The sequence below is a fragment of the Mucor velutinosus genome (genome assembly GCF_035048745.1).
Source record: "Mucor velutinosus strain NIH1002 chromosome Unknown tig00001569, whole genome shotgun sequence".
In the NCBI taxonomy this organism is placed as follows: Eukaryota; Fungi; Mucoromycota; class Mucoromycetes; order Mucorales; family Mucoraceae; genus Mucor; species Mucor velutinosus.
In genome coordinates this window covers 328,323-354,584 of record NW_027041921.1, presented here as the reverse complement: position 1 = coordinate 354,584, position 26,262 = coordinate 328,323, and the positions used below count along the sequence as shown (strand labels likewise).

At 41.3% G+C, this 26,262-nt stretch overlaps 9 protein-coding genes across 9 annotated transcripts; 5 read left to right on the top strand and 4 right to left on the bottom strand.

The window, feature by feature from the left end:
• Positions 1 to 241: 241 nt before the first annotated feature.
• Positions 242 to 7,368, bottom strand: TES1_3 (acyl-CoA thioesterase; the record flags this gene model as incomplete). Its single annotated transcript, XM_064831470.1, has 13 exons — positions 242 to 657; positions 708 to 1,233; positions 1,383 to 1,595; positions 1,657 to 1,860; positions 1,912 to 4,090; positions 4,150 to 4,387; positions 4,447 to 5,172; positions 5,228 to 5,937; positions 6,024 to 6,567; positions 6,628 to 6,694; positions 6,762 to 7,022; positions 7,081 to 7,226; positions 7,281 to 7,368. The coding sequence occupies 13 exons, from the start codon at positions 7,366 to 7,368 to the stop codon at positions 242 to 244; spliced, it is 6,318 nt and encodes a 2,105-aa protein (XP_064677750.1).
• A 233-nt stretch (positions 7,369 to 7,601) lies between these two features.
• On the bottom strand, positions 7,602 to 8,460 carry TFC1 (tau 95 subunit of transcription factor TFIIIC; the record flags this gene model as incomplete). The annotated part of the gene is made up of 3 exons (XM_064831469.1): positions 7,602 to 8,092; positions 8,152 to 8,389; positions 8,443 to 8,460. The coding sequence occupies 3 exons, from the start codon at positions 8,458 to 8,460 to the stop codon at positions 7,602 to 7,604; spliced, it is 747 nt and encodes a 248-aa protein (XP_064677749.1).
• A 358-nt stretch (positions 8,461 to 8,818) lies between these two features.
• ATC70_012292 (uncharacterized protein) lies at positions 8,819 to 10,715 on the top strand (the record flags this gene model as incomplete). Its single annotated transcript, XM_064831468.1, has 6 exons — positions 8,819 to 8,872; positions 8,941 to 9,151; positions 9,208 to 9,801; positions 9,860 to 10,497; positions 10,551 to 10,640; positions 10,698 to 10,715. 6 exons carry the CDS (start codon positions 8,819 to 8,821, stop codon positions 10,713 to 10,715), a joined length of 1,605 nt encoding a protein of 534 aa, XP_064677748.1.
• Positions 10,716 to 11,013: 298 nt separating this feature from the next.
• On the top strand, positions 11,014 to 12,510 carry ATC70_012291 (uncharacterized protein; the record flags this gene model as incomplete). The annotated part of the gene is made up of 4 exons (XM_064831467.1): positions 11,014 to 11,383; positions 11,436 to 11,530; positions 11,592 to 11,733; positions 11,798 to 12,510. 4 exons carry the CDS (start codon positions 11,014 to 11,016, stop codon positions 12,508 to 12,510), a joined length of 1,320 nt encoding a protein of 439 aa, XP_064677747.1.
• A 5,913-nt stretch (positions 12,511 to 18,423) lies between these two features.
• On the top strand, positions 18,424 to 19,409 carry ATC70_012290 (uncharacterized protein; the record flags this gene model as incomplete). The annotated part of the gene is made up of 2 exons (XM_064831466.1): positions 18,424 to 18,865; positions 18,922 to 19,409. The coding sequence occupies 2 exons, from the start codon at positions 18,424 to 18,426 to the stop codon at positions 19,407 to 19,409; spliced, it is 930 nt and encodes a 309-aa protein (XP_064677746.1).
• A 741-nt stretch (positions 19,410 to 20,150) lies between these two features.
• Positions 20,151 to 20,387, bottom strand: ATC70_012289 (uncharacterized protein; the record flags this gene model as incomplete). Its single annotated transcript, XM_064831465.1, has 1 exon — positions 20,151 to 20,387. The coding sequence occupies one exon, from the start codon at positions 20,385 to 20,387 to the stop codon at positions 20,151 to 20,153; it is 237 nt and encodes a 78-aa protein (XP_064677745.1).
• A 234-nt stretch (positions 20,388 to 20,621) lies between these two features.
• Positions 20,622 to 21,260, bottom strand: SSU72 (RNA polymerase II subunit A C-terminal domain phosphatase; the record flags this gene model as incomplete). Its single annotated transcript, XM_064831464.1, has 3 exons — positions 20,622 to 20,724; positions 20,790 to 20,908; positions 20,964 to 21,260. 3 exons carry the CDS (start codon positions 21,258 to 21,260, stop codon positions 20,622 to 20,624), a joined length of 519 nt encoding a protein of 172 aa, XP_064677744.1.
• A 557-nt stretch (positions 21,261 to 21,817) lies between these two features.
• Positions 21,818 to 24,066, top strand: ATC70_012287 (uncharacterized protein; the record flags this gene model as incomplete). The annotated part of the gene is made up of 8 exons (XM_064831463.1): positions 21,818 to 22,022; positions 22,080 to 22,294; positions 22,356 to 22,583; positions 22,637 to 22,718; positions 22,780 to 23,074; positions 23,132 to 23,511; positions 23,570 to 23,643; positions 23,704 to 24,066. 8 exons carry the CDS (start codon positions 21,818 to 21,820, stop codon positions 24,064 to 24,066), a joined length of 1,842 nt encoding a protein of 613 aa, XP_064677743.1.
• Positions 24,067 to 25,954: 1,888 nt separating this feature from the next.
• Positions 25,955 to 26,191, top strand: COX10 (Protoheme IX farnesyltransferase, mitochondrial; the record flags this gene model as incomplete). The annotated part of the gene is made up of 1 exon (XM_064831462.1): positions 25,955 to 26,191. The coding sequence occupies one exon, from the start codon at positions 25,955 to 25,957 to the stop codon at positions 26,189 to 26,191; it is 237 nt and encodes a 78-aa protein (XP_064677742.1).
• Between the last annotated feature and the right edge of the window lie 71 nt (positions 26,192 to 26,262).

Here is a 26,262-nt window from a genome sequence, read left to right as displayed (position 1 = left end):
AAAGTGCAATCTCATGACGAGAATAACCTCAGCTTTGATGGTGATGACAGCTGTATGATTGGAAAGAATGCGTCTTTGCCTAGCTGAAGCATGGAGGTATTGTTTGCTATTTCTGACAGTGAACTGTTGAAGACTTCTCAGTGTACCGTCTCGTTGCCAACAACTCGTGAAATCATCCATGGCAAGCTCAAGCGCTACTCTGTCCAGGAATTGACGACTATGATTGAAGATGGGGTCCAGGTCAAAGGAGAGATAAATGTAGATTCAGATCATTAAAGTCTAGCAAGGCATTGCAATGCTGGTTGATAAGCGAAGTCAAGTCGGATCCTCTTAGCTCTACTTGGCGAACTGTAGGGAACCAGTAGCCGATATCCAGGAGAGTTTTGCTTGTGGCAGGGAATAGAGTCTTGAATTTAAGATTGGTAATTTGCAGTGACATGTCCTCATCAAAAGCATGAAATGTAGAGAGGACGGGGTCCAGATGCTTGCAGTTTTGGACCGGATACATGTACAATTCTTGTGCCATGAGTTCTCCATCGATGCCAAGTTCTTCCAATTGAATGTCTGACCTGTCGTTTTGTTCTTGAGCTACAGTCTGTTGTACTTGGAAGCTGGCCGGCTTGATGTGAAGGCTTAATTTCTGCAATTGAGGGCACGCTTTGAGAAGTGAATCAAGCACAAGGGACAGTCTGTGTCCAATGACAGACATTTGAGCATGGTAAACTCGTGCAAATAGTCAGAGATGTTGTCTACAGCAAGGAAGCGAGAGAAGGCACCGATGTAGACACTAATGTGCAATTGATTCAATGTGGCTTTATATATGAATACCAGGTTGAGGAAGTCAAAGCCAAGAGACAACAGTTGATCCTTGTTCTCTACCAGAACCAGCTCCAAGCGAGGTAGATGGACATGCTTTTCAATCATGGCAGACACCAGAGGCAAAGGATTAGACATGTGCATGATGATTTCAGCCAGGTTATAACAGCCTTCCAGCAGATGAATCAGGCCAATCTGGATATTGTGGTAATCTCTTCTGACTGGAAAGAAGAGCTCCAAACGACGGATACCATGGCCATAACTATCGTCCGTCCGTATGTTCCTTGCGAGTCTGTAAAGGCAATTACGACCATAGAGCATGCGAGTGCTGGCACTGAGCTCTGTAAAGGGGCGAGCAGCGGTGTTCCATGACTTGCACACAAACAAGCACTGACATTGGCTGTAGATGGGCAAATGCTAGAAGATATTGAGCAGTAATTCAGTGGGGAACATGAGGCAAGAGATGAGGAGAAAGAGGAAAAAAAAAAAAGAAAGAAAGAAGGTTATATTGATATCTGTACATTTTATTGTCATTGTGCTATTTTCTATTTCAATTCAGACAAAACCAGCTTTTCATCATTCAACATGGATTTGACCTTTTCAGGCACCTTTTCCACTTGATTTGCACTAGCCATGGTGGCGTCTAGTATCTTCTCCCACGCCACAAACTCGTCCTGGTCTGATGCAAGCGCCATGGCTTGATGGATCCAGGCTAAAAGACCATTGTACTGAATGAGGTTGGCTGTGACACTGGGAATAGCCGTCGCTTGCTCCATGATCTATCAATCATACATTGATGAATATGCTTGCGAACGGATGTCAGATCCCAATCTATCTTACCTCTAAAACAGCCTTTTTGCTGGATGGATCTGCATAAGCAGAGTTGTAGAACGTAGCAATCATGTCAAAAATGCTTTGACGAGCGAATATCTTGTAGTCCTCGTAAGTTCTCAATGACGATGACAGCACATACAGTAACCAAAGACGCTCTTTTTTGTGGTTGGGAGAGGAGGAGGTGAACAGGAAGGTGAACATGGGCACGTACTACAAGACAGGATTAGGATGAGACATACCAGCCTACAAGTAAAAACTTACATTGAAATCAAAAGAGGGGTTCTGCAATATCCAGGTGGTAATATGGGGCAGCATAAAGTGCTCAGGATGAAGTAAAATAGACACAGCATGGGACACACACACAGTGATGGCAGCAGGCACCCGAGGAGGAGCATCTGCCTCAGATCTGCCCTGAATCGAGTTCTTGAACTGCTCCAGCACAAAGATAATCGAGGGCTGTTCACGGAAGCGAGCATGCTCTACCATGACATAGAACTGATCCATCATTTGATAGGCGACATGGCGCACATGCTCGTCTGTCGAGGACATGCCCATCATGACAAAACCAAGGCCATTGCACTCGATAAACTTGCGGCAATCCACAGCACCTAATGAGATCAAGTTGGCAAACAGAGGCATAAAAAAGCAAGGGTCATACACAGGCGTTGTTATGCTGTCGTGATCCACGTCAATGGCGATATGCTTGAGAGTGCAGTCTGCTGGAAAGTGCGTAAAGGTATATTTCATCAAAGCAGGGTCAATGAGACTGAGTGTTTCGATCGAGATGGCGCTGGTCTGCAACAAGGTGCCTGCCTGTGCATGTGCTTGACGTGTGCGGTCTGAACCAGGGCCCCACATGAGCATCTTGGGCAGAATGGTCTCACGGCCATGGCTCTCACAAGACATGAGGACATCCAAGATCAATCGGTCAGTAGCACTGGTAGTAGCACTGTAGCTGGTCAAGAGAGGGTCCAGCAGGCCATGGTGCTTGGCGAGTACCAGAGGCTGAATCTTGTTGAGTGTATGGATCAACTGAATGATAGCAGAGCGCTGAGCATGGTTTGCAGGGATTTGTTTAAGCAGCAGTTTGGCCACATCAGGCGCTGTCAAACGCTGGTATTCTTTGTGGTCCAAGATACGACGCAGGTAGGTCTCCATGGGTTCCATCTTGTCGTAGTCTTCATAGGCATACTCCACCAACACACGCACAAAACGAACAGCAGCAGCATCCTCCATATTGTCCATCAACGAGGTCAAGATGTAATCACGCACAGTTTCCGTGTTGAGATGAGCAGCCCAGTTGCCCTGGAGTTCCTTGACAAATGGCACGAGTTTGTTGTAGAATGCCTCTTCAGGTGTCTCGTCAGACATGATGTTGGCATCCGCAGCAGCCGTCAATTGCTTGAGCAAGAACTCCATCACGACTTGCATGAATTCGCTCTGCTCATCTGTGCTGTTGACTAGCAAGTCATGTCCAATATGGATCACATCCACCAAGTTGGGTGTCAGTAAGAGACGATCGGTCAAGCTGTTGACCACGATACTGGGCACATCCACAGACGAAGCGACACAAGCAGATCGCAGCGCGTCAATATCAATGATACATGGGTTGCCTGCCAAAATGTGCCTGATGATGGGCTCACAGCACGCTTCCAACAAGACGTGCACAGCATGCTTTTCAGCTTCGTTGTCAGTGTTGTCGCACTGTTGTCTGGTCATGCTCAACTCCAATAGCGACAGTACTTGCAAGTTGAATTCTTCGGTTGTGCCTGCCAGTTTCCAGAGCTGTGTGATAATCTCAAACGCTTTGCTGGGAATTGTGTACTCTTGAGACGAGCTGTACATGTACTCGACAAGCACAATCAGCAGCTTCTTCATGGTATCGTTGATGTGCATGTTTTTAGCAACTTTTTTGCTGTAGACATACAGTCCTTGGAAATCCACACGAATCACACAGTCGAGCAGTGTCTTGGCGTTGGATCCTTCACCGAAAATGTCCATAAAGGAAATGGCTAATTGGATGAGAGAGACGTCTTCTAGAGAGGAGGGGAAATGATCGACATCTTGGTAGGCGAGGATTTGGCTGGTCAGTTGGTTCTCCAGGTGTTTCAGCGCAGGATGAGTAAAGATGAAGCTGTTTAGTTCGGCTCGCATTTTGACGTCTTGGATCTGGTGGTGCATGATATGGATGACATGGCGCAAGAGCCTAAAGCAGAATTCAAGCCCTGATGCCGCCTTTTCAGGCTTGGGTTCCATCAGTAAAGTATTGAGGTGTTGAAAGATGCACGAGGTAGCATGCATCATATCACGCGATTTGAGAGAATCCAAAGCACGTTTCAGCACAGACATGGCAAGATCATTGTTGTATCGTTGAGCCACCACGGCGTTGTTGAACAAGCAGGCAAATGGGATCTTGGTGAGTAAGGAAGCAGTGTGTTCACTAGATGAGTCTCAGGTTAGTATGTATGTCCTGTGGTCCAGATCAAGCCGACAACTTACTGTTCCATAGAAATCAACGACTTCATGGGCTTGATGTGGCTGTATGAAAAGACATCGCCTGCAAGTGGATGGCGAGACGTGATATAATCCACAAGAGGCTCATATAACACCCAATTGAGCTTTTGGTGACAGAACGTTGCTGTTTTCTCCAGGTGAAGATCAAGCACATTGACTGGCAAGTGCTGCAACAACTCCACAAACTCTTTTCTACAATCAGCAAGATCCGCAATATCGTCGGCTACAGCACGTTGATTAGATAAACAAAATCTTTCTCCAGAGAGATACATGGCAACTTACTCTTGATCAATTGCGTTAAACGGTCTTCCATCTTGTCATTGCTGCTGCTTGGTTGCTTTCTAGACACCTTTACGTCTTGTCCCAAACACAGTTTGGCTTGGTAAATCATGTCATCTTTACTCCAGATTTCTACGCAGCGAGGATCCACTCTGTGCGATGAACTCAATTCAGCGTCCAATTTTGAGCACACAGCCTGGAGATAATAGGGAACATGTTGCTTGGTGAGCAGCAAGGTAAGCAAGTGGGTGATATACAGCACAGCAGGACGTCTGTCAGATTTGATAAAATTCAGGTTTTCGCACAAGGTCAGCAGCAGTGGACTGAAGGGATGCTTGTATTCTGATGCCATGTCCGTGCTTGTGTTGGCTAAAATCAAGTCTCTAGTAAATCCAGGCTCTTCGGCGTGGTTGCTGTTGACCGTGTTGACGAGTTCCACTAGCTGATCAGTGTATTTGTACTGTGCTTTACTGAATCGATTGATGCAGTTGTCCAGGAACTGAAGCACGCCTTGCTGCGTTTCTGACATGGCCAAGTTTTTGGAAGACGAGCTCAAATTGTGAGGCAGTGCATTCAGCCACAATTGTACTTCTTCAGGGTCATGGTTGAACATGAATGAGTCAGACAATGTTTGGTTCAATAGTCTTCCTGTCAAATCACGGATATGCTTGTAGGGTGTTTGAAGATACAGAGTCAATAAGGTGGTGATGTGAGATGAAGAGGATCCAGCTAGTTGTAAATGAGTGAGCATGCTTCCGCCACAAGACACACAGTTGCTACTTACATGATTTACTCGTCCAGTTGAAATCAGGCATACTGAGAAACAGCTTCAACAAGTGGATCAACGTGCCTGGCTTGACAGACAAGATGTCTGCTGGAATAAAGTTGCCTGGATCAATATTGGACTCCATCAAGGCTTCAGGGACAAACTCTTGATAGTAACGAATCAATCGAAATGCTGTATCTTGAAGAAGCTGATTTTGATAGATGAGTTCATCTTGATCCACGGCATCACTTTGTTGCTGTGCCATCTTGATAGAGGTTTGTTTATGCAAGGCAACCAAGGTCTGAATTTCAGGCACTCTGCGACGCAGCCCCTCACGCACACTTTCCAAGCATTTTTTCCAGTTGTCAGATGCAGTTGCTGTGCTCTTATTCTTGTCTGTTGTCTCTAGTGTCATGATGACTCGTTTCATGGATTGAGCTACCTTGTCATACTTCTGAAAAACGGCTGACAAGACGAGCATGGTGGTATATCTGACGAGAGGACTGGCATGTTGAAGACCCTTACTGGCGGGTGATCTGTTAAAGACGTTGGGCAAGATGTTGTCGAGGATCGTGTCTACACTAGGTGGTTCAGTAGGGTAAAGTCGAGTTTCGCCATAGTATAACGATGGCACGGGTAGCTGAATAATCTTTTGTAAAACGGTAATGTTGGCAAGCCATTTGTTTGAAATACGAGGTTCAAACATCAAGATTGTATTGTGCCAGTACCTGTAAGAGCAACATCTCCATTAGCTACTCATAACACACATATACACACACACACACACACACACGCATATCAATGGCTCACTTACTCTTGCACGAGCTCTGGACAGGCTCCCAAAATCTTCAATACAAGTTCTTGTTGGCGCATATCATCGGCAGGCTTCAACGTTGTAATAAACTTGGCCAATACTCTGTTTGTGATTTTGGAATTCTTGTTGGCTTCATCATTGGCTGCAGGTTTAGCAGGATACCAAGTGGTGTCTTTGAAACAGATACCCACATCAGGCACACTACAGATCGAGATCAAGAAATGATGCACTAAATCTGCTGGAATGCCGCCCGTCTCTCCAGGCACAGTCTCCTCTGGTTCTGAGCGAGTGTAGATCTTGGCAAGTTTCTCCAGAATATAGGGTGAAAAGAAGAACGCCTTTAAACTGCGAGGCACGTTGCTATCCAAAATCAGTTTTTCGTACATGACAGACAAGGTCTCTTCAATCAATGGATATGCATCTTCGTCCATGCCGACAAACACACCGCTGACAAGGCCCTTGACTCCTAACACTTGCTTTTTGATCTCGGCATCGCCATGTTTGAAAAATGCAAGCACGAATTGTATGTAGTTGGTACGAAGATCTACGCAATACAGTAAGTCTCTAACTCATGCCTAAGCGTCATTCAGTCAGTATGGGTTACCATAGATGTAACTCTGTGGCTTCTTGTTCTTTTTGGTCTGTCTGTATCTGGAAGCTCTCAAAAATCCCTATGCCCGCAAACACACATGAGTATGGACAGGATCCGGATATCACAGCTATCCAACAGCAACTCACCTCTGCCTGGAAATTGAAGGTGGTGAACAAATCTCTAGCTGTTGATTCGTTGAATGAGACCATGGAGGTCAATAATTTATAGGTGGACTGACAATGTGGGATGCGCATGGATGAAATGCCACGATAAATGTATTTCATCTGTCGTTGCAGTACAGTCTGGATGAGCTGGATACCGTAAGATCGGATGACAGGTGTTGTACATAATCTCATGAATAATCCAACGATATCAGGCAGCATGCATTCCAAGTCCTGGATATTTGTCTGTCGATTCAAAGCGTTAGTCAGACAATCTGTCAAACTTCAGTGCAACTAGGCTTACAGAGGCTTGATAATCCCACAGATTGCTCAATTCATGGCTGTCTGTGCATGATTGGCAGTATTCAACAAGAGGTCGAGTATGTTTTTCGGTGGGATCGACTCGATTTTTGACAGCAATGGTGAGTTGTGTTCTTAGCTTTGATAAACCTGTGGATCCACCCAGTCAGGACACATACAAACATGTGGTGTGTATCACCTTACCTCGAATCAATGTCTGAAGATCTTTGACTTTCAATGCTTCAGCAACCTCTTTCGGCGTCTTGTAATAGTCTTCCAGTTGAGTGCTCATGCTGCAATTCTGTATGTGTGCAAGTGAAAAGTGGTGTTAATTTTTTTTGAAAGGATAAATTTAACTTTTTTAGTGGCTTATTGGATGTCAATCGTGACTAGAGAAAAGGTTGGTTTGTCTGCATGAATTCAACATTGGATAGCACATGCGCATTCAAGGGGGATACTTTATTACATGATGGAATGCGTGGCTCTATACTCTATGACGACTGTGGAACTATGGTACAAAAGGGTCTAAGCGGCTTGCTTGATTTCATGTTGGCTGACGGCGGAAGCTGCTGCGGTGTCGAATGATGGTGGTGCCTGATTTTCCTGCTTCTGTTGTTGATTCTTCTCCCATTTACTAGGATCCACCACCTTTTTCTTATTCTTAATCTTGGGCGGCTTAAACAGTTGGCCCTTATCACACAATAGCTCCAATCCCTGATTCCTTGTCCACATGGGATACACCTCCTCCTCCAATGTCGACACTTCACTCTGTGTAAACTTGCTCAGCACAAATCCTGCTACCACATCATAGGAGCGATCATCAATATCAGCAGGTGGACGGCCAATACCAATACGCACTCGCTTGAACTCGTTGGTTTTCAGGTTTTCAATCACTGATTTGATGCCATTGTGCCCATTCGCTGATCCGCTTCCTTTCAAGTTGACCTTTCCCAAATCTCTCTGCATATCGTCGTGGAAAACATAAAGGTTTTGCAACGAAATACCCAAATCCTTGACTACAAATGCACTTTAATCATCAGCATAAAGGCAACCTTGCTGCAAGCTGTCTATTTACCTGCTTGTGCCACACAGGAACCACTGATATTCATCAGCTTCCGAGGTTTAAGCAGTGTCACCTGGTACTCTTTGGTTTCATGCTTGGCTTCCACTCGAACCGTCGCTTCCGTGATGTCTGATTTCCAGTTTTTGTTTTGAGACCAGGTGAGATTAAGCTTGCTAGCAATGGAATCCAGCACCATCATGCCAACATTGTGTCTTGTGTTTGGCAATGTCTTGTTGCCTAAGCCAACCAACTACAGTACAGTGTTTAGTGTGAGCCCATCACTCAATCGCTGCAAGCAATTACCAATATTCTAGTGCTCATAAGTGAGTTGCAAATCAAGAAAAGAAAGAGATGGTCAACCGCAGTTTTAGGCTATTGAGCATCCCCTTTTATTGAAAATCTTTTTTAAATAGCCGAATGTGATATGGGATCCATCAAACCAACCCCCTCTTTTGGAAGGTCAGAGAAAATGACAGAGCGAGGGAAACACGCGCTTCTAAATAAAAAATTTTCAATATCCTTTCCCTTTCTCCTCTCTCTCTTCTCCCATCTCAAACGTATAGATACATCAAAAAAGAGTCAAAATGCAGGCACCAGTTCTTGTTATGAGTAGGCATCCTGTTGATATGCGACATGCAACATTGAACTCACTGAAAAGCGGCTTTGAATAGATACCAATATGGAACGTGAGTCAGGGCGCAAAGCTCAACTCTCTAATATTACTGCTGCCAAGGTAAAAAAAAAAAAGAGGACGTTTACAGCGTACACAGGGACTCCATAGATACTCATCACTCTCTGCAGACGGTAGCTGACGTTATTCGCACCTGTCTTGGCCCTAGATCTATGCTCAAAATGCTGCTTGATCCAATGGGTGGCATCTTATTGACAAACGATGGTAACGCCATCCTTCGTGAAATCGAAGTCGACCATCCTGCTGCCAAGAGTATGATTGAACTCTCCAGAACGCAAGATGAGGAAGTTGGCGATGGTACCACCAGTGTCATTATTCTCGGTAAGATAGCTTCGCATTCAGGGTCAAACAGATGAGCTGACGACTTGTTCAAATAGCCGGTGAAGTGCTCGCCGGTGCGTTACCCCATATCCAAAACAACATCCACCCTATCGTGATTATTAGTGCTTTCAAAAAGGCTCTTGAGGATGCCTTGCAAATCGTCGAAGACATCTCCAACCCCGTTGACGTGGACAACACTGAAGAAATGATGGCACTGATTAAATCCTCTATCGGCACAAAATTCGTCAGCACTTGGAGCGATTTGATGTGTAAGCTTGCTTTGGACGCTGTTCGTTGTGTCGCTATCGAAGAAGAGGGCACTGGCAAAACCGAAGTGGACATCAAGCGTTACGCCCGTGTTGAAAAGATTCCCGGTGGTGAAATTGAACAATCTCAAGTGTTGGATGGTATCATCTTGAACAAGGATGTCACTCATCCCAAGATGCGTCGTCGCATTGAAAACCCTCGTGTCATCTTATTAGATTGTCCTCTCGAATACAAGAAGGGTGAATCTCAAACAAACATTGAAATCTCCAAGGAGGCTGATTGGAACCGTATCCTTCAAATTGAAGAAGAACAAGTAAAGGCCATGTGTGATAAGATTATCTCATTGAAGCCTGATTTGGTGTTTACTGAAAAGGGTGTTTCTGGTAAGTTATCTTGGTATCTGGTTTGTGTGTCTTGCCTTACTCAGCGCCCTACAAATAGACCTCGCTCAACACTATTTCGTCAAGGCCAACATCACAGCTATTCGTCGTGTTCGTAAGACGGATAACAACCGTATCGCCCGTGCTGTTGGTGCCACCATTGTTAATCGTGTCGATGATCTGCGTGATTCTGATGTCGGTACCAAGTGTGGTCTCTTCAACATTGATAAGATTGGTGATGAATACTTTACCTTCTTGACCAAGTGTGAGGATCCTAAGGCTTGTTCAGTCATTTTGCGTGGCCCCAGTAAAGATATCATCAATGAAGTCGAGCGTAATCTTCAAGATGCCATGTGCGTCGCGCGTAATGTGTTCTTCAGTGCCAAGTTGGCTCCTGGCGGAGGCGCTACCGAGATGGCAGTGTCTGTCAAGCTTGAAGAAAAAGCCAAGTTGGTCGACGGTGTTGAGCAATGGCCCTACAGAGCAGTTGCTGAAGCCATGGAAGTGATTCCTCGTACTCTTGTTCAAAACTGTGGTGGTAATGCCATCAAGACGTTGACACAATTAAGAGCCAAGCATGCTGCTGGTGAACATTCATTTGGTATCGATGGTGAAGCTGGTAAGGTTGTTGATATGAAGGATTACGGTGTTTGGGAGCCCACTGCTGTCAAGGTGCAAACTATCAAGACTGCAATTGAGGTGAGTTCAACTTGATTTGTTTGATCTTGTTACTGACAAGAGGTACAATTTAGTCTGCATGTTTGTTATTGCGTGTTGATGATATTGTCTCTGGTCTCTCAAAGAACAGAGGCCCCGCTCCTCAACAAAATGGCGACCCTGAGGTAAGTCTGATTTGAAAACCGAGCGCGCAAACACAAGATGCTTATAATAGTTATTAGATGATGGAACAACATTAAACAACACAACTTATATATAAGAAAAAAAAAAACATTGTATACACCAATTTTTTAGCAAGACAGTAGTTAACACATTTCCTCTCTTCTTTTTTTGTTTTAATAAACCATACAAATCTAAAATACTCATACAACAATCATCGCATGATTCAAATGCACCATAAAAACTCGGGGTTTATTGCAGTCATCCAGAGACACACAACACGCACATGTCTACATAAACAAACTTTTATCTCCTACCGCTATTACTGCTGCTTCTTTTCCACACTCATCTATATCTATTTCTCGGCCGAAACAAAAGATGAGCAACAAAGTATTTGACATTACTGTATTCGGTGCCACTGGGCTCACAGGAAAGCAAATCGTGAGACATGTATTTGAACTATCCGTCAATAAACCAGACTTTTATCCTCCAAGTTTCCGTTGGGCCATTGCTGGAAGAAGTGCCGAGAAACTCGAGGACATCATAAACGAAATGACAAACAGATATCCTAATGCAACTATTGGCAAACCTACCGTTCTAGTCGCTAATGTAACTCAAAGAGAACAGTTGGATGCCATGACAAGTCAAACCAAAGTCATCATTAACGCTGTGGGTCCCTTCCGTTTTATGGGAGAATACGTTGTACGTTCTTGTGTTGAAAACAGCTGTGATTATGTAGATGTTACAGGTAAAATTGCTAAAATAACAATACAGAATTAGAGTGTATAACCGTCCATTAGGCGAACCCGAATTCGTTGAGCGTATGCAACGTACCTACCAAGACAAGGCAGCTGCTAATCATGTTACCATTGTTCATTCCTGTGGTTTTGATAGTGTAAGCTTAACTATATCAATGCAATGAAATGCGCATGACTAATGGGGATGTCTCTAAATAGGTACCTACTGACATGGGCGTTGTGTACACCAAAAACCTCTACACCCAACACGGATGGGTGCCTGAATCCATCGAAATGTTCTTGAAGGTGCATGTCGGTCCTGATGGTATGCGAGGCGGATACGCTACTTTTGAGTCTGCAGGTAAAAATAACATGGTGACCACCACCCTCTCTTGAGACACTCAAACGGCTCTGCCTTTTTATAGTTCATGGATTTGGATCTGCTGAGCTTTTGAGAGAGATTCGTAAAGCATCTACATTAAAGAAGCTTCCTCACCCTCAAGGCGAGAAACTTCATTTTCACAAGGGCGCTCACAAAGATGAAGAATTCGGCTACCATGTTCCATTTGTATTTGCCGACCCTTCCATTGTTCGTCTCTCTCAACAAATCTTTCTTACTGGACTAGCTCAACCGGAAAAGCAAAAGCCAGATGCCGTATTGCCTCCACCTATCCAATTTGCCGCCTATTTACTGCTGCCATCGCTTTGGGCTGTTATTTTATACACCATTTATGGCTTCATCTTTAGTTTCCTGGCTGGGTCTCCTTGGGGCCGAAACCTCTTGTTGAGCTACCCTGAAAAGTTCTCTGCTGGTTTGTTTTCCAAAGAGCATCCCACCGAGACACAGCTGGATCAATGTTCGTTTGAAATTATTCTTCGATCCAAGGGCTATGATCATGCATTGAACCCTCATTACAATGTACCTCCCAATAGAAACATCAAAGTGGTTGTACGTGGTCCTGAATCTGGCTATGTTGCCACGCCTCGTATCGTCTTGCAATGTGCTATGGCTATTTTGAATAACAAGAGTCAGGGCTATGTGCCCAGCGGTGTATTGACTCCAGCAACTGCATTCTGGGAGACTGATTTGATTGATCGTCTTCGTCATGTCGGCATTACTTATGATGTCTCCAACTAAATAAAAGAATACATTAGATCTTGAATATTACGTAATTTCGTTCGATTCATTAGTGCATATCAGAGCAATCTATTTGACATTACTTTAAATCAAGTTTACTTGCTGTCTATCTTCCAAAGAGAAGTCCTGGAATTCGCTGAATGAGTGTAAAGACAAACAACTGCATGTGCATATCTCATATGAGGCTGTTAATGCTACGTTATCTTGATGCTTCAGAGACCAGCATGGGTGTAAGTAGAGTGTATGTAAGTGCATGCAAAAAGGCTATTTTATCACTCTCAAAAATAAAGGGGCATTTGCCTTGCTCGAATTGGAACAAGCCCGGTAAAAACCCAAATTAGTCATTTCAGACCTGATCTCGTTTGGTTTCTGAATAGTGTTATATTATGTGTGAAGGCCAGACCCAGATTCTTTTTGTCAGATGCTGGATCAACTATATGTTATGAAATGAACCACTGTTTGCAAATATATAAATAGTGGACCCTTTCTGTTTCTTGTTATCGAGAGAAATTATCATTTGGCATTCATCATTTCTCATTTCTCATTTCTCTTGGCAAATGGCAATTAAAAACTCTCGTTTGTATCGATCAAACTCTGATTCTTCAGCTCCTTGTGGTATATTAATCAACAGAGAAAGGCCAGAGATGAGGCGGCGTGTGACATTTTCACGTGTGGTTATATTGAACAAGCCTGCTACATTCATCTTGGTGAAAGAAGAGCCCGGATTAGTCAGAAGGTTAAGCGAGAGATCATTAAATTAGCTGTGCTGGTCATTGCTCTATTCTGTAAATGATAAAAAAAAAATACTACATGGTACTCATTATTTTCTTAATATCCATGACATACTACATATATACATGAAAAAATTAATAAAGCCTCCTTTCACACCTATCAAATTAACAATAATGCTTTTCAAACAGCTTGAGCCCTACATATAACATGTATCTTTTAAAAACAAGTACGAAATATTGCAAAGCTGTGCTGGAAGGTTTTGGCGCAACAATACTTATTATGTACATCCATTGCATAATCGCATGAATATTCGCCCTCTTCAGCCGATGTCTTTTCTGGTTAACACCTATATCCACGGTTGATTATGCAAGAATCACTCGCATAAAAGCATAAATCGTTATATTAAAGTTTGCTGTATTTCCTGATGTTTGATATGGAAAGAAAAAGATACTCATTTTACGAGGGATTGCTTTACTGTCAATGAATGTCGCATCCAGTAACGAATTGCTAAATATGCAAATTCACCATAGCAACTTAATACAGCTTTTCTTTTAATGCACGCATTACTTTATACTACGCATCTGATATCGGTCCCAAACAAATACGCCTAGGGATTTGAATACAATCAAGTTAAATAAAACAAATGTGCGTATATTAAATGCGTTCAGAAAAACATGCTGCCTTCTTTAATGAGGCATACTACTATTTAACGCCAAGACTGTTACAAAACAACCACTTTACAATGATAACACGTTGTGTATTCTACTGATATATACTAAATTCTTGGTTTTCGCTCTTTCCTACCAAGTGAAAATCTTCATAAATAATTTGTAGCTTGGGATCTGAATCTTCCACAATGCCCAGGGTCTGTAAAAATGAAAACGGCTTATATAGGAGCAGACAGCATACCTGCATTGCCTCTTACTATTCAAAAGTAAGCAAACCGTAGCTTAATTTGTATGTATTCGAGTCGTGTTTTCTCGTGTTAGAAGCCGTTTTAGACAGCCAGAAGAGCGCCAAACAATTGCTTTCGCTCAGCATTTATTTGCTGACACCTTTGCTCAACATTTTGGGGACCAAAAAAAAACATGGACAAAATTCGACCAAAACGCATGAGGTACCCCTCATGGTTTTCATTGAAAATCCTTCAACGAGTTCCTTAGCTACCCCAAAACCGCCGATCCACAACTTATCTGCAACTCAGTTATGCACTTCAAACTGAAGCATTATTATATCTACAATTATGACTTACACATCACCATATATGACCTCTTTGCCACTATTATGCGTACTATCTTGAGACACCATTATCAACAGTTTTACAACCTCATCCCCTTTAATGCCATCCAAGTCTGTCGCCACATCCGCAAAGAACTGTTAAGATTGTCAAATCTTAGGCAACTCTCCCATTAGTTTATTATTCAAGATTTATATATGGCAAGTCACTTTATCTCCATACACTTGTCCATCTCTTTGATGCATTTGATTTATTTCTAATTACTATTCTAATAAAATAATATCATCCAAAAAAAAAAGTTTTCACTGAAAATCAAACGATCGCGTTTTTCGCCACAAAAATGAAGACTTTTCCTATAACACATATAAGATAAAATTGATTGTAAAGACGGAATGCAACACTGGAAGCTCTTTCTATAACACTTGTATATGCTAAATTTTGACATAATCACAGAAAATCTCTTTTCATATTTTTGCAAATTGCTCATTATTTTCGGTCTGAAAGCGGAATATAATCAGTACCATTCGATGCGGCTTTTCTAGTCCTCTAAAGTTATATTAGAAAGCTGGGTGTGACAACCACAGTTTCCATAGTCAAATTTGACAAAAGCGTTTGAAAGATGTCAGATCAGGTCAAGTTTGAACACGAAAATGCCCACTGCACAAATTCAAATTAAATTGCCGCAGTTATGGCTGCCACGGCAAAAGACTGAGACCAAATCTACTGGCCGTGACGTCGGATAGGGCGCTGCCTCATTTTTTCCACACCCCTTTTTTTTTCCCTTTTTGCAAAACGCGTTTAGCATCAAACCATGGTCGTTTTGGAAACCGTTTGATTGAAAATAACACTCTAGCTTCTGATAGCTCTGTCTTGTACTGTTGGAAGAACTTGATACTGCTTCTTTGAAGTGGAATATGTTAGGTACCATTCTATAACGAGCACTGGAAGGCGTAGAATTAACACTAATTGAATTTTTTATTAGGTTTTGATGATTCTTTTTGACTGTTTGATGCGGGTGTTACTGCCATTACTTCTCTGCTACCTCTGCTATCTGCTTCTTTGGTTCATCATGTCTGGTGGTTGCTTCTTTGGTCTTTTTCTATTCTCTGCTGATGGCGTTCGTTCTATAGTTTTTCTATGGTGCTGGTGTTGCTGCTGTTGCTGCTGCTAATCTGGGTTTTGCTGGTCTACTGTACTTGGTGCATGCTCGTTCTCTGGTCTGTCTCCGGTGATTGCCTATACTCTTCTGGTCTATCTGTGGCTGTGGTAAGTGGTAAGTATCCTTTTTCTTCTGGTCGCAATGATATAAAACTTCTTTGAACGCTTATATTATTGCTTCCTTTCTCGTGATAATGCATTCATGATGTTTGCCTTGTTGCGCTTTTTTCTTCTTCTTTTTCTTTTGTTGGTAGTGTTTCCTCTGTAGCTTTACATGAAACAACATTAGTCATCATGTTGTATCGCGAACTTATAATGCCACTGTTGCTTTTGCAGTTGTGCATATTTGTGTCAGGTTGCTTTACATCCGACTATTACTACCATGCGCGTTGCTCATGTGTGCATTTTTCTTGCAACAGCAACGAGCCTTTTTAAACATCTTTAATGTTGTGTTTGTTATGCTTTTCTTTGACTCGCTTCGTGTGAGTGTTTCTTTTTTGCCTACTTGCTACTATAATATTATAGTAATATGTTCTTTTCTTCTTTCTTTTATCATTATGTTTCTTTAGAAGCATACCTCTTTACGTTGTGTGGATGTGCCTATCCCTGAAGCTCAACAAGACTCTATCCGAGGCTAGGAGGTAGATAGGCTGCCTCCACTTGGTTATCGCTACTTACTTTAGTGATGATTGAGGGTCTCAATGCCAGTATTTAAAGCTAGGTGGTGTAAGTAAGGCATGCTCTAGCACCTGGGGGAAGTTTGATGATAGCAGCGGCTATATTGCTATTATAGCGGCGCTTAAAATTTTGCCTCACATCAAAACAGGGGGAAACCCTCGCAATTTTTTTTAGGTCAGCGGAGTTTTCTACGCAATCTGATTGGCTGAGAGGTTGAGACAACAAAGGGTTACAACTAGTTAATTTCTTATTGATCTGTCATGTATTATCATTTTGTGTCTGTAATAAAAATGTATTTAAATATTGGTACAATTTAAATTCTTCTTTATTCAAAAGTAAGATAAGATGCAATTATTCGATCTAGCATGCATTAAACAGCGGCATGTGAGTGATGTCCATTAAACTTGATATTATTGTTATGTCAAAATACAATGTAAAATTGAATCTGCCAAAGAATTGCACTTTTATTGAGAATGCATCCCAAGGATGCATTTATATACTTTTTCATTATGCTAGGGTTTACAGCATGATGATGAACTATAATACAAATAGGTTTACTATCTACCCAACAATTGATTTGTAAATCATGATTAGCATGATTTAACCAAAGGACCTAAGAATAGCCTAAAACCTTTAGTGTGAGACCTTGCTATAACATTTGATATAACAATTATATGGAAAGAAAAAAGCCATATAGGTACAACATTATTAGTACACTGCTACCTTAAGTAATACCAGGAGAACCTACTAATAATACCAAACGCCCCGCCGCCAAACATGCGTTGTTTATAATTAACATCCAACATGTTCCAATGTAATGGGTTGCTATTTTTTACCTCATATCAAAGGTTTCGTATTTACAAGAATATTTTTCGTCTCGCTGAGGTTCGTGCTATCATCCAAAATCAAATTTTAGGCTGTTATTTATGTCAGAGCTTTGAAAGTAGCATGTTCGTACAACCAAATTTTGCGAGAAGAACGATGGAGGAGTAATTATTGAAATCTAGATTGAAAGAGTTGGTAAGAAATAGAGAAATTTTCAAAATAAGGCAAAAATGCCTTTCCCATGAAGACGATCGACGTTTGTAAGCTAATGAGAAGAGGATTTCAAATAAAATGGACTATAGCCCATACTTGATAATCTGCTTTAATTTTGCTGTGGCTTTTGTATATTTAATACATGAACAAGTAGTTACAGACTGCTCGTTTATTTGCGAATTGCAAAATTGTCACTCTAACATAATATTCAAAATGCATTTGACAATTCCACTGTAAACCCAGCATGTCATACAATCATGCTACTGTTAGATTACTCTATCAAAATACAAATGATATAGTCTTTGTTGGGAATTGTGAAATTCAATACCTTAGAAAATAAACTTCATGAGATCATCCACTTGGTATTGAGGAGTTTGGGTCCTAAATAATATCGCTTCTATCTGTGTCGTTTTGTCCTGACATTCAGCAGATACAATTAAGCATATCTGAAATCATGCCTACAATTTTTTTAATTAAAAAAAAAAGGTATCACTCAGTATACTCTTTCAGGCTGTTGTAACGACAGAATTCTAGATATGCTTTCTTAGCCACATGTTATTTCTGCTAAATAGCACAAAATAGTAATCACTAAAGCTATTTCGGTCGATCATCGAGCTGAGCAACAACTATATGTACAAAGGCAATGCAAAAGAAAATAAAGCCAATTGATCTCGCTTAACAAGAGAATGGAAGCTAGAGAAAGCCAAGCATGCAGTGATATAAATGATTAGAATGAAATTAAATATAATTGTTTTCATTTATCTTTGATCCATGGGCCACATGTACACAGAGGTTGTCTTACCAATATTGTTATGCGCATGATCAAAGTTTTCGGGTTCCTTCAGCCATTTTTTGTTTGCTTTATAGGAAGAGGATCTGCGTCATTATGCATTTTTGGTAAACAATCGAGATACAGGCTGAACGAATTGATTTGCTTAGCAAAAGTGATTTCTTCTCAGCTTAGCACTTGTATTGTTACACTTATCAAATTTAAGATTATATAAAAGGCCATTTTGTGGACAATAGAGAAACTAGTTGATCAAGCCACTGAGTCTATGCAATTTATACAAATGCAACATCAGTCAGCGAGCGGGAGCTTCAAAGAAGAATTGACCAAGACAGACACAGTCCATCATGATGTGAGATATGCAATATCCGGTGCTAAACCTTCATCCTCCTCTATATCTACTGATGAGGAGTCCTTGATCGAAACTAATAGACTAGATAAAAACACAGAGGAAAGGACGAAGTTAAATACATATCAAGTGATTAGACTCTATTGGACCTATCTTCGGCCCATGGTGCTAATGCTAGTCATCAATGCTGGCATACCGTTAGCTCTCTATTATATACTGAAAATATGGCTTAGTCCTTTGGTGGCCCTGATCATTTCTGGCATACCTCCATTATTGCATGTGTTTTACGTATTCTGGAAGAAACGACGTGTCGATGTGTTGGGCTGCATCTTTGTTGCAGGATTTATCATTTCAGCAGTGCTATCAGCTATTAGTGGTTAGTGTATCAGAATAGCTTACTCTCTTAGGTCAGTATCTTATGTATACTAATAGGTGATGCACGTTTGACCTTGCTACGTGATTCTACAATCACTGCTGTCGTCGGCGCGTTGTTCTTGCTGACACTGGTCCCAATTCGCACAAAATGGTTCACTGTTCGTCCTATTGTCTTCTTATTCACTCAACAATTGATGATTGAGCAGCCTCCTGTAGAATGGAAAGACAAGGAGGGAAATGACAGATCAATGAAGAGATCAGAATGGATATGGTACAACAGCGCATTTTACCGCAAGTTTTGCTACATCATTTGCGGTGCCTGGGGTGTTCTTCTCATGGCTGAATTTGTTGCCAAGGTCATCATGATCAAGAGCACATTGACGCTCGATCAGATTGTTCTGTACAGTAATATCATGGTAATTGTTGTCGTAGTGGGCATGACAACTGCAACGCTGGTATTCTCCAGCTACCTGGGCAAGCGGATCATAAAGGACAGCGAAGCTTGGGCCAAGGACAACACTTTTGATGGAAAAGTCCCTAAATAATACACCAAGATACATATTATACCTGTATATATTCTATCAATCTAGTACATTTAACAAAGACTATGTAATGGTTTTACACTAATATACACTCAGCTCCATTTCTGTATGATTGTGGTGTAAGCGCTATTCATGCCCGTTGCAGGCAAGACTCTTGTGTTTTATACCAGGCCATAATCATGGATTCTTACAAACCATTACTTGAGCGGTTTCAAGGTAATAATAGTAAAATCCATTGATTGATACGGTTGAGACACTGACTCATATTATTCCCAGCAGAATCAGACTTTGGGACATGGTTAGCATGAGGTAATTGGTTCGATAGGAGCTGTAGCTATCAGCCTTGGCTGTATGTATCCACACAATACGTAGCTTATGCATGCAATCTTGAGCGCCTAGTGTAGCGCTGAAACTAATGCGACTTCTTTGCAGTAGGCAATAGCGAATAGGGCGCTATACACCCTTCTATTTGGAATAATTGCAACATACGGTATGAAAGTGACATGTAGTAGCATGGCCTACTTGGATTTCAGAAAGCTCACAGAAACATATATTTGAAACATGCTGCAACTTTAAAAATGAAGACACTCGTGGAGTTTACTAAAATCAAATCAATGTTTACAATAGAAAAAGATAATGTTTATTAGGAAGAGATATATATGTGCAGAATAAAATATAATATGAATTATTTACAGAAAAAAAAAGTGATATAGTGCTTGTTTGTTTGTATGAATTGTATATATGCTAATTGGAATAGTATCGATCAATGACGTCTTTGGTGGAGCCAGGCAGTACCGAGTTTTTCATAATGTAGGCAGTGGTAGTATCGTTTACAATGATGACCTTGGAGAACTTGACATTGGGTTGCTTGGGTGGTTCATTTAAAAGCAGAGAGTGAAGGCTGCTTACATCCGACCCACAGGACCAGTTTGAGGCATCAGAGGCATCAGAGGTAGTACGGCTATGAGTAAAGTTGAACATTTTGTGGAAGTTTTAGTGTGAAAGAAAGAACATGATGAATTTCTGCCTCTCTTTATATTCTAAATTTCTGATGTGAAACCTAAACTGTTTATTTACAAATGCATCTGTACACCCACAAGCCTTGAATTTGTTGGCTTTGCAGCTTCTAAATTTGACCCCACTTTTTGAAATATCTAAATCTGCATGTTTATCCATGTGGACTACAACAACGTCATATAGACAAACCAAGTTATTTTATTTCTTATCGTTATTCACAGAATGGCAATCGTCTTTCACTACTAGCACAGAGCACTTTAAATGATGAATCAAATAATCAGATACAGAGCCGATAAATTGTCTATTTTCAGGTATGTCTTCAGCATGTTGCTCTGGGAAACCATAATGTCAGCTTGTGGTACGTACCTCTTGAAGAAGCCCAATCCTCGACTACCCACAATCACCAAATCCACTTTGTTTGCTTCTGCAAAGTCCTTCAAAGTCTCTCCTGGCTCGCCGCTAAGTATTCTGGGGATCACTGTGATCTGCCATGCCCGTAAGAAAAAAGATGCCCTCTCAAATCCATCAGACCGCACTTACTCCTTTACTTGCAAACCACTCCACAACAGCGTTTAATGCAGCTGTTGATTCTCTCTCTACCTTGGATACGCGCTCTCTGTAGTCATCTGCAAGCCAACCTGCAGGACCTGCTACCGCTGCTTCTAAGCCAAATGTGCCTTCAACAGCTATCGCATCATCATTGACGATGATGGCCAGAGTAATTTCATCATCAGCAAACACAGCTCTCTTGTTGATGATCCACTCCATGGCTGCATTGGATACCTCTGTGTGGTCATAGCCTATCAAGACTCTTCGTGGTTTGGTATCTGTTGACATGTTTTGTATATTAGGAAAAAATATGTGTGTAAAAGGGATTCATATGGGGCGAGAGGGATTTCAACATGATATAATGCGGGAAATATTCGAATCAGACGACTTTTTTTTTTTGTTTTTTCCATGCTGAAATGGTAGGCATGAACCAGCCAAGGCGGCTGCTTGAGAAACTAAGTTGCGCTTTGAGGCGGCGACATTCCCCCTTTCGAATGTAATCATCATGGCGACCTCTTTAACATAGCATTTGGCAGTAAAATGTAATATCTTGTTGCTATCATGGACTCTTGTTTCGTTCATTCAGCTTACTAGACTGTCTATAGCCGTTCAGCAGTGAGAGCCGAGACATCTGAAAGCCTTCTTCTTCAAAGGATTATTCCTTCTCCTCTCTTAATTTGTACTTGCCATTTATATCTTTCAAGTGGTTTTGAATTAAACCCTCTCTTTTTCTCTTTTTTTTTCTTCATTTCTTTCTCTCTCTTTAGTCCCTCTTTGCTTTCTCTCTCTCTCTCTCTCTCTCCCCTCCTTTTCTTGAGTAGAGACAGCCCCCGTTAAATCACAACATGTCAAAACTGCCCAAGCTAGTGACAACAAATCTCAACTCGAATTCACCTGAGAAAGGGGAGCATACGCCTTCTACGTTGCTGCAATCTCCAGTTATACCCTCTGCAAATGGTCCTAATAGAGCACCTTTCACGGGTACTGAAAAGTCTCGGGAAAAAACAAAGTTTAAAGGTGTGATTGATAAGTTTATGGGCAACTTCAATGGTAAGTGGAATTGAATGCAACAGAGCCCGTTTGATTAACAGTGTGCCTTGTCTGTAGATTTCCTCTCCAAGGACAGCAATAACAGCAATAACAACAGCGTATTGACCAGGAACTCACCTCCTATGGATATATCTACACCTTATAATACAGTTCATGTTACACATGTAGGATTCGATTTAAATACAGGTGAATTTACAGGTCTACCAAGAGAATGGCAAAACTTGCTTACGCAAAGCGGTATCACAAAGCAAGAACAAGAGAACAATCCTCAGGTAAAAATAGACCAAGCAAATGACGGCTGCAGTGGTAAATTGATAACCCAACTGTCTTTAGGCTGTTATACATGCAATTGAATTCCTGCAAGATGCTACTCAACAGAAAATGGAGGATGGCGTATGGACCAAGATACCAAAGACGCTATCCAGTGCATCCGTCAGTACCAATGAGGACGAGCCACAGCAGGATCGAAAATCCTCATCCAGTGAAAGCATCAAAAAGACGCTTCGACGCTTCTCGACATTGCGCATCACCAAGTCCAAAGAAGAAAACCAAGGTGGATTGGTAGGAAGGAATCGCTCTGTGTACTATCCAGACAGGCATTAAAGTTATATTAGGTTTCTGCAGCAACCACCGAGACAATTGCGGCAAAACAACAACCTGATACCGCGCCTGCACCAAAGAAACTGCTCGAGGATGGTAAGATTTATAGTAGTATTGGTGATTGCATTATACAACTCAGACTTGACAATACGATTAGAGTATGTAGACGATGTTCATTCCATCAATTCCGAGTCAACTGCTTCTATTGGAGAAGAATTTGGAGGCAGAGAAGGTGATATGCCTCAGTTGACATCTATGAAAAACGAGCCTTCAGCAGCAACAGCATCAACAACAACAACAACAACAATTGGACCACCAGGCACTGTCAAATCGAGACCCAAGGACCAGAAAAAAGGCATGAAAGATCAGGATGTAATTCGCAAATTACAGGAATTATGCTTGAACTCGGATCCTTTGTTGATTTATTCGAATATGGTCAAGATTGGCCAAGGGTAAGTTTAGCTATCAACGCTCAAGACTGGCCAACTAATGCTGCCTTCTAAAAATAGTGCCTCTGGTGGTGTGTTTATTGCTCATCGTCAAGACCTTGCCATGCCCGTAGCCATCAAGCAAATGAATTTAGAAAAGCAACCTAAGAAGGAGTTAATTATCAACGAGATCATGGTCATGAAGCGTTCTCAACAAAAGAATATTGTCAATTTCATAGAGTCATATCTCTGGAACGGCGATCTTTGGGTTGTCATGGAATACATGGAAGGAGGAAGTTTGACTGATGTTGTTACCTGTAACATGATCATGGAAGGCCAGATTGCGGCCATATGTAAAGAGGTGCTTGAGGGATTGAAGCATCTTCACGCAAATGGAGTGATTCATAGAGACATTAAAAGTGACAATGTACTGTTGAGTATGCAAGGCGATATCAAATTGAGTAAGTAGTCAGGCTGAAGGTTTTATTGAGTGTGTGTACTGATAGCCTACTCTAATAGCCGACTTTGGATTTTGTGCACAATTACATGAACCTACATCAAAACGTACTACATTAGTTGGAACACCATATTGGGTAACGTGTGGCTATACAGGCAGAAAGGATAAACGTGATTAACTCTATTAATAACCACAGATGGCTCCAGAAGTGGTGACTAGAAAGGCTTACGACCAAAAAGTGGATATCTGGTCATTGGGTATTTTAGCGATTGAGATGATTGAGGGTGAGCCACCTTACCTCAATGAGAATCCCTTGCGGGCACTCTACTTGATTGCAAACAACGGCACTCCTGATTTGCAGAACCCTGAGTCATTGAGTGATATCTTCAAGGACTTTTTGTTTTTGTGTCTTCAAGTGGATCCTTCTTTTAGACCTAGTGCAGCTGAATTACTTCGACATCCTTTCTTGCGCAAGGCAGATCCACTTTATTCTCTCGCACCGCTGATTAGAGCTGCCAAGGATACCATTCAACAACAACATCATCAAGAGCAAAACTAGCTGTCCTATATCGCTTTTGGTATATTTTGTATTTTTATTCACAAACACACATATCGAAACATCATGACATAAAAATCATTTTTGTAAATCAAGCTCATGTTTTTCTTGAAATAGCCTTAAGTGTAACTCACTACATAAATTGCAGACAGCGCATGATCAGGTCGAATCAGTAAATTCACATTGTGTTGGCGGAAGAAGGAAACGTGGGCCATGGCACGATTATCATTTTATGTAGTATCAAGGCACCAGCCAATCTATCTCGCTACGCTCGATATCAGGGTCGCCTTGCGGACTCTCGCCAAAGACAATTCAAATCAGAGATATCAAGTAGATTTTAAACAATCAATTAATAGTAAAAGAAAGGATATATCAGAGTCAGGAGGGGGATGTGTCCATTCGCGGATGTTGCTCTTGGGATGGCGACATAAAGCTGGCCATAAGAACTTGTGTAAGATCTACAGCAACTTTTTTTGAGATTTTGTCATTGCAAAGGACACCTTTATAGGGAAAAACACCCAAGAAAAAAATTTGGGCTAAGCAATTGTACTTTTATCACCATAATTCCCATTTGATCAGCATCGCAATCAGCGTCGTAACCATCATTGTCATCATCAGAAAGGCATTTGGGTCAGGCAGCATCAAGGCCGCCGCCAAAATTGATTCACACTCAGTCTATTTTTTTCTGTTCACGATTGGACAAATTTTGTCTTTTTTTCGACTTCTTTAATTTATTTTACGAGATTCGACTACATAAACTCTGATGATCAACCTACATTTCCTAATACATTCATGAAGTACTTTTCAAGGCGCTTCCAATGGTGCTCATTGTGATAAATACTTTGACTGAACTTATTGAGTAATTTAATAAAATTTGAAATGAGGTTTTTAGCTAAAATAGCCAGATTTTGCATATGAAAGCCTCATAAAAGTGGTTTCAGAGGTTGCTTTGGATCGAGAGAAACATTTTGAATTAATATATGCCATAGTGAAAGTCTTCGTTTTCAAGGTGAAAAATGCGATCGTTTAATTTTCGATGAAAACCATGAGGGATACCTCATGGTTTTTGGTCGATTTTTGGCCATGTTTTTTTTTGGCCTAAAAAGCTGAGCAAAAGTGTCAGGAAGTTACTACTACTCAAGTACAATTGTTTAGCGTTATTCCGGTGGCTCAGGAAAGCCTACATGTCAAGGTATTAAGGCTTGAAAGCTGTCAAATTTGGTTGTATATTGCTTTATAGAGTTTATTTACACGGCATAAATCACGTCTTTGGTAGCAGAAATTTACTGGAAGGGTAGTTCTGCAGCCTGTGCAATCTCTAATTCAATTAGAAAGTATACTGATTTTGTTAAAGCTGATTCATGCATATCTTGATGTGATTTGTTGCTGGTAAGCTTATTAACTATGGGAATGAAAACCCAAATTTGCTGTTTGAATACTATGGTTTTGCACCTTCGCTTCGCTACAGTAAAATCCCCATTACGGTTAATATTACCAAATGTTGGGTTAGATGCTTAGTTACTACGGGTTGTCGCCTTCACTTTGCTACGACAAAATTGCTTCATAGTTCAATGTTACCAAATGTTGAATTAGATGCGCTATGTTCTTGGTGGATGGGCTTAGCACCTCCTCCAAGCCCCCTCCCCATTGCCGGCTTTGCTGGTGGTTTTATTCACCTTGTACGGCACACAATTCTTTAAAATTCTCAAAGGATATGGTTTCTTTGTCTACGTTTTTTGAATGTTTTACAGTATATATATTCGATAAACAAGCTTGATAAAATACAAATGGAAGAGATTGTATGAATAGGTGATTCAGGCCAGATATTGTATATGAAAATGGTCTCAACTGCTACCAGATTTCGATAATTGATCATTTACATTTATACACAATGCAAACTACTTTTATCATAATAGCTGTCATTGCTACTTTGCTTTTAGCCACTACCTATCATGCTTTTGCTGCTACTATCGCTACTGAAATGAAGGCAATGTACAAGTGGCGACTAATCGCTGGTCCTGGTAGTGTCGTTGATGCTGTCCCTGTTGCTGTCTCTGTAAAGAACACTGGAGAGAAGTTTGACGCTGCTCTAGATGAAGAGGCTGTTAATATTAGAGACAGGCTTTAGCAGCAATACGCTTAGTGTTCTTATTGTTAGAGATGAGCGAATATTATTATAATAGTATGCATTTTCCTGCC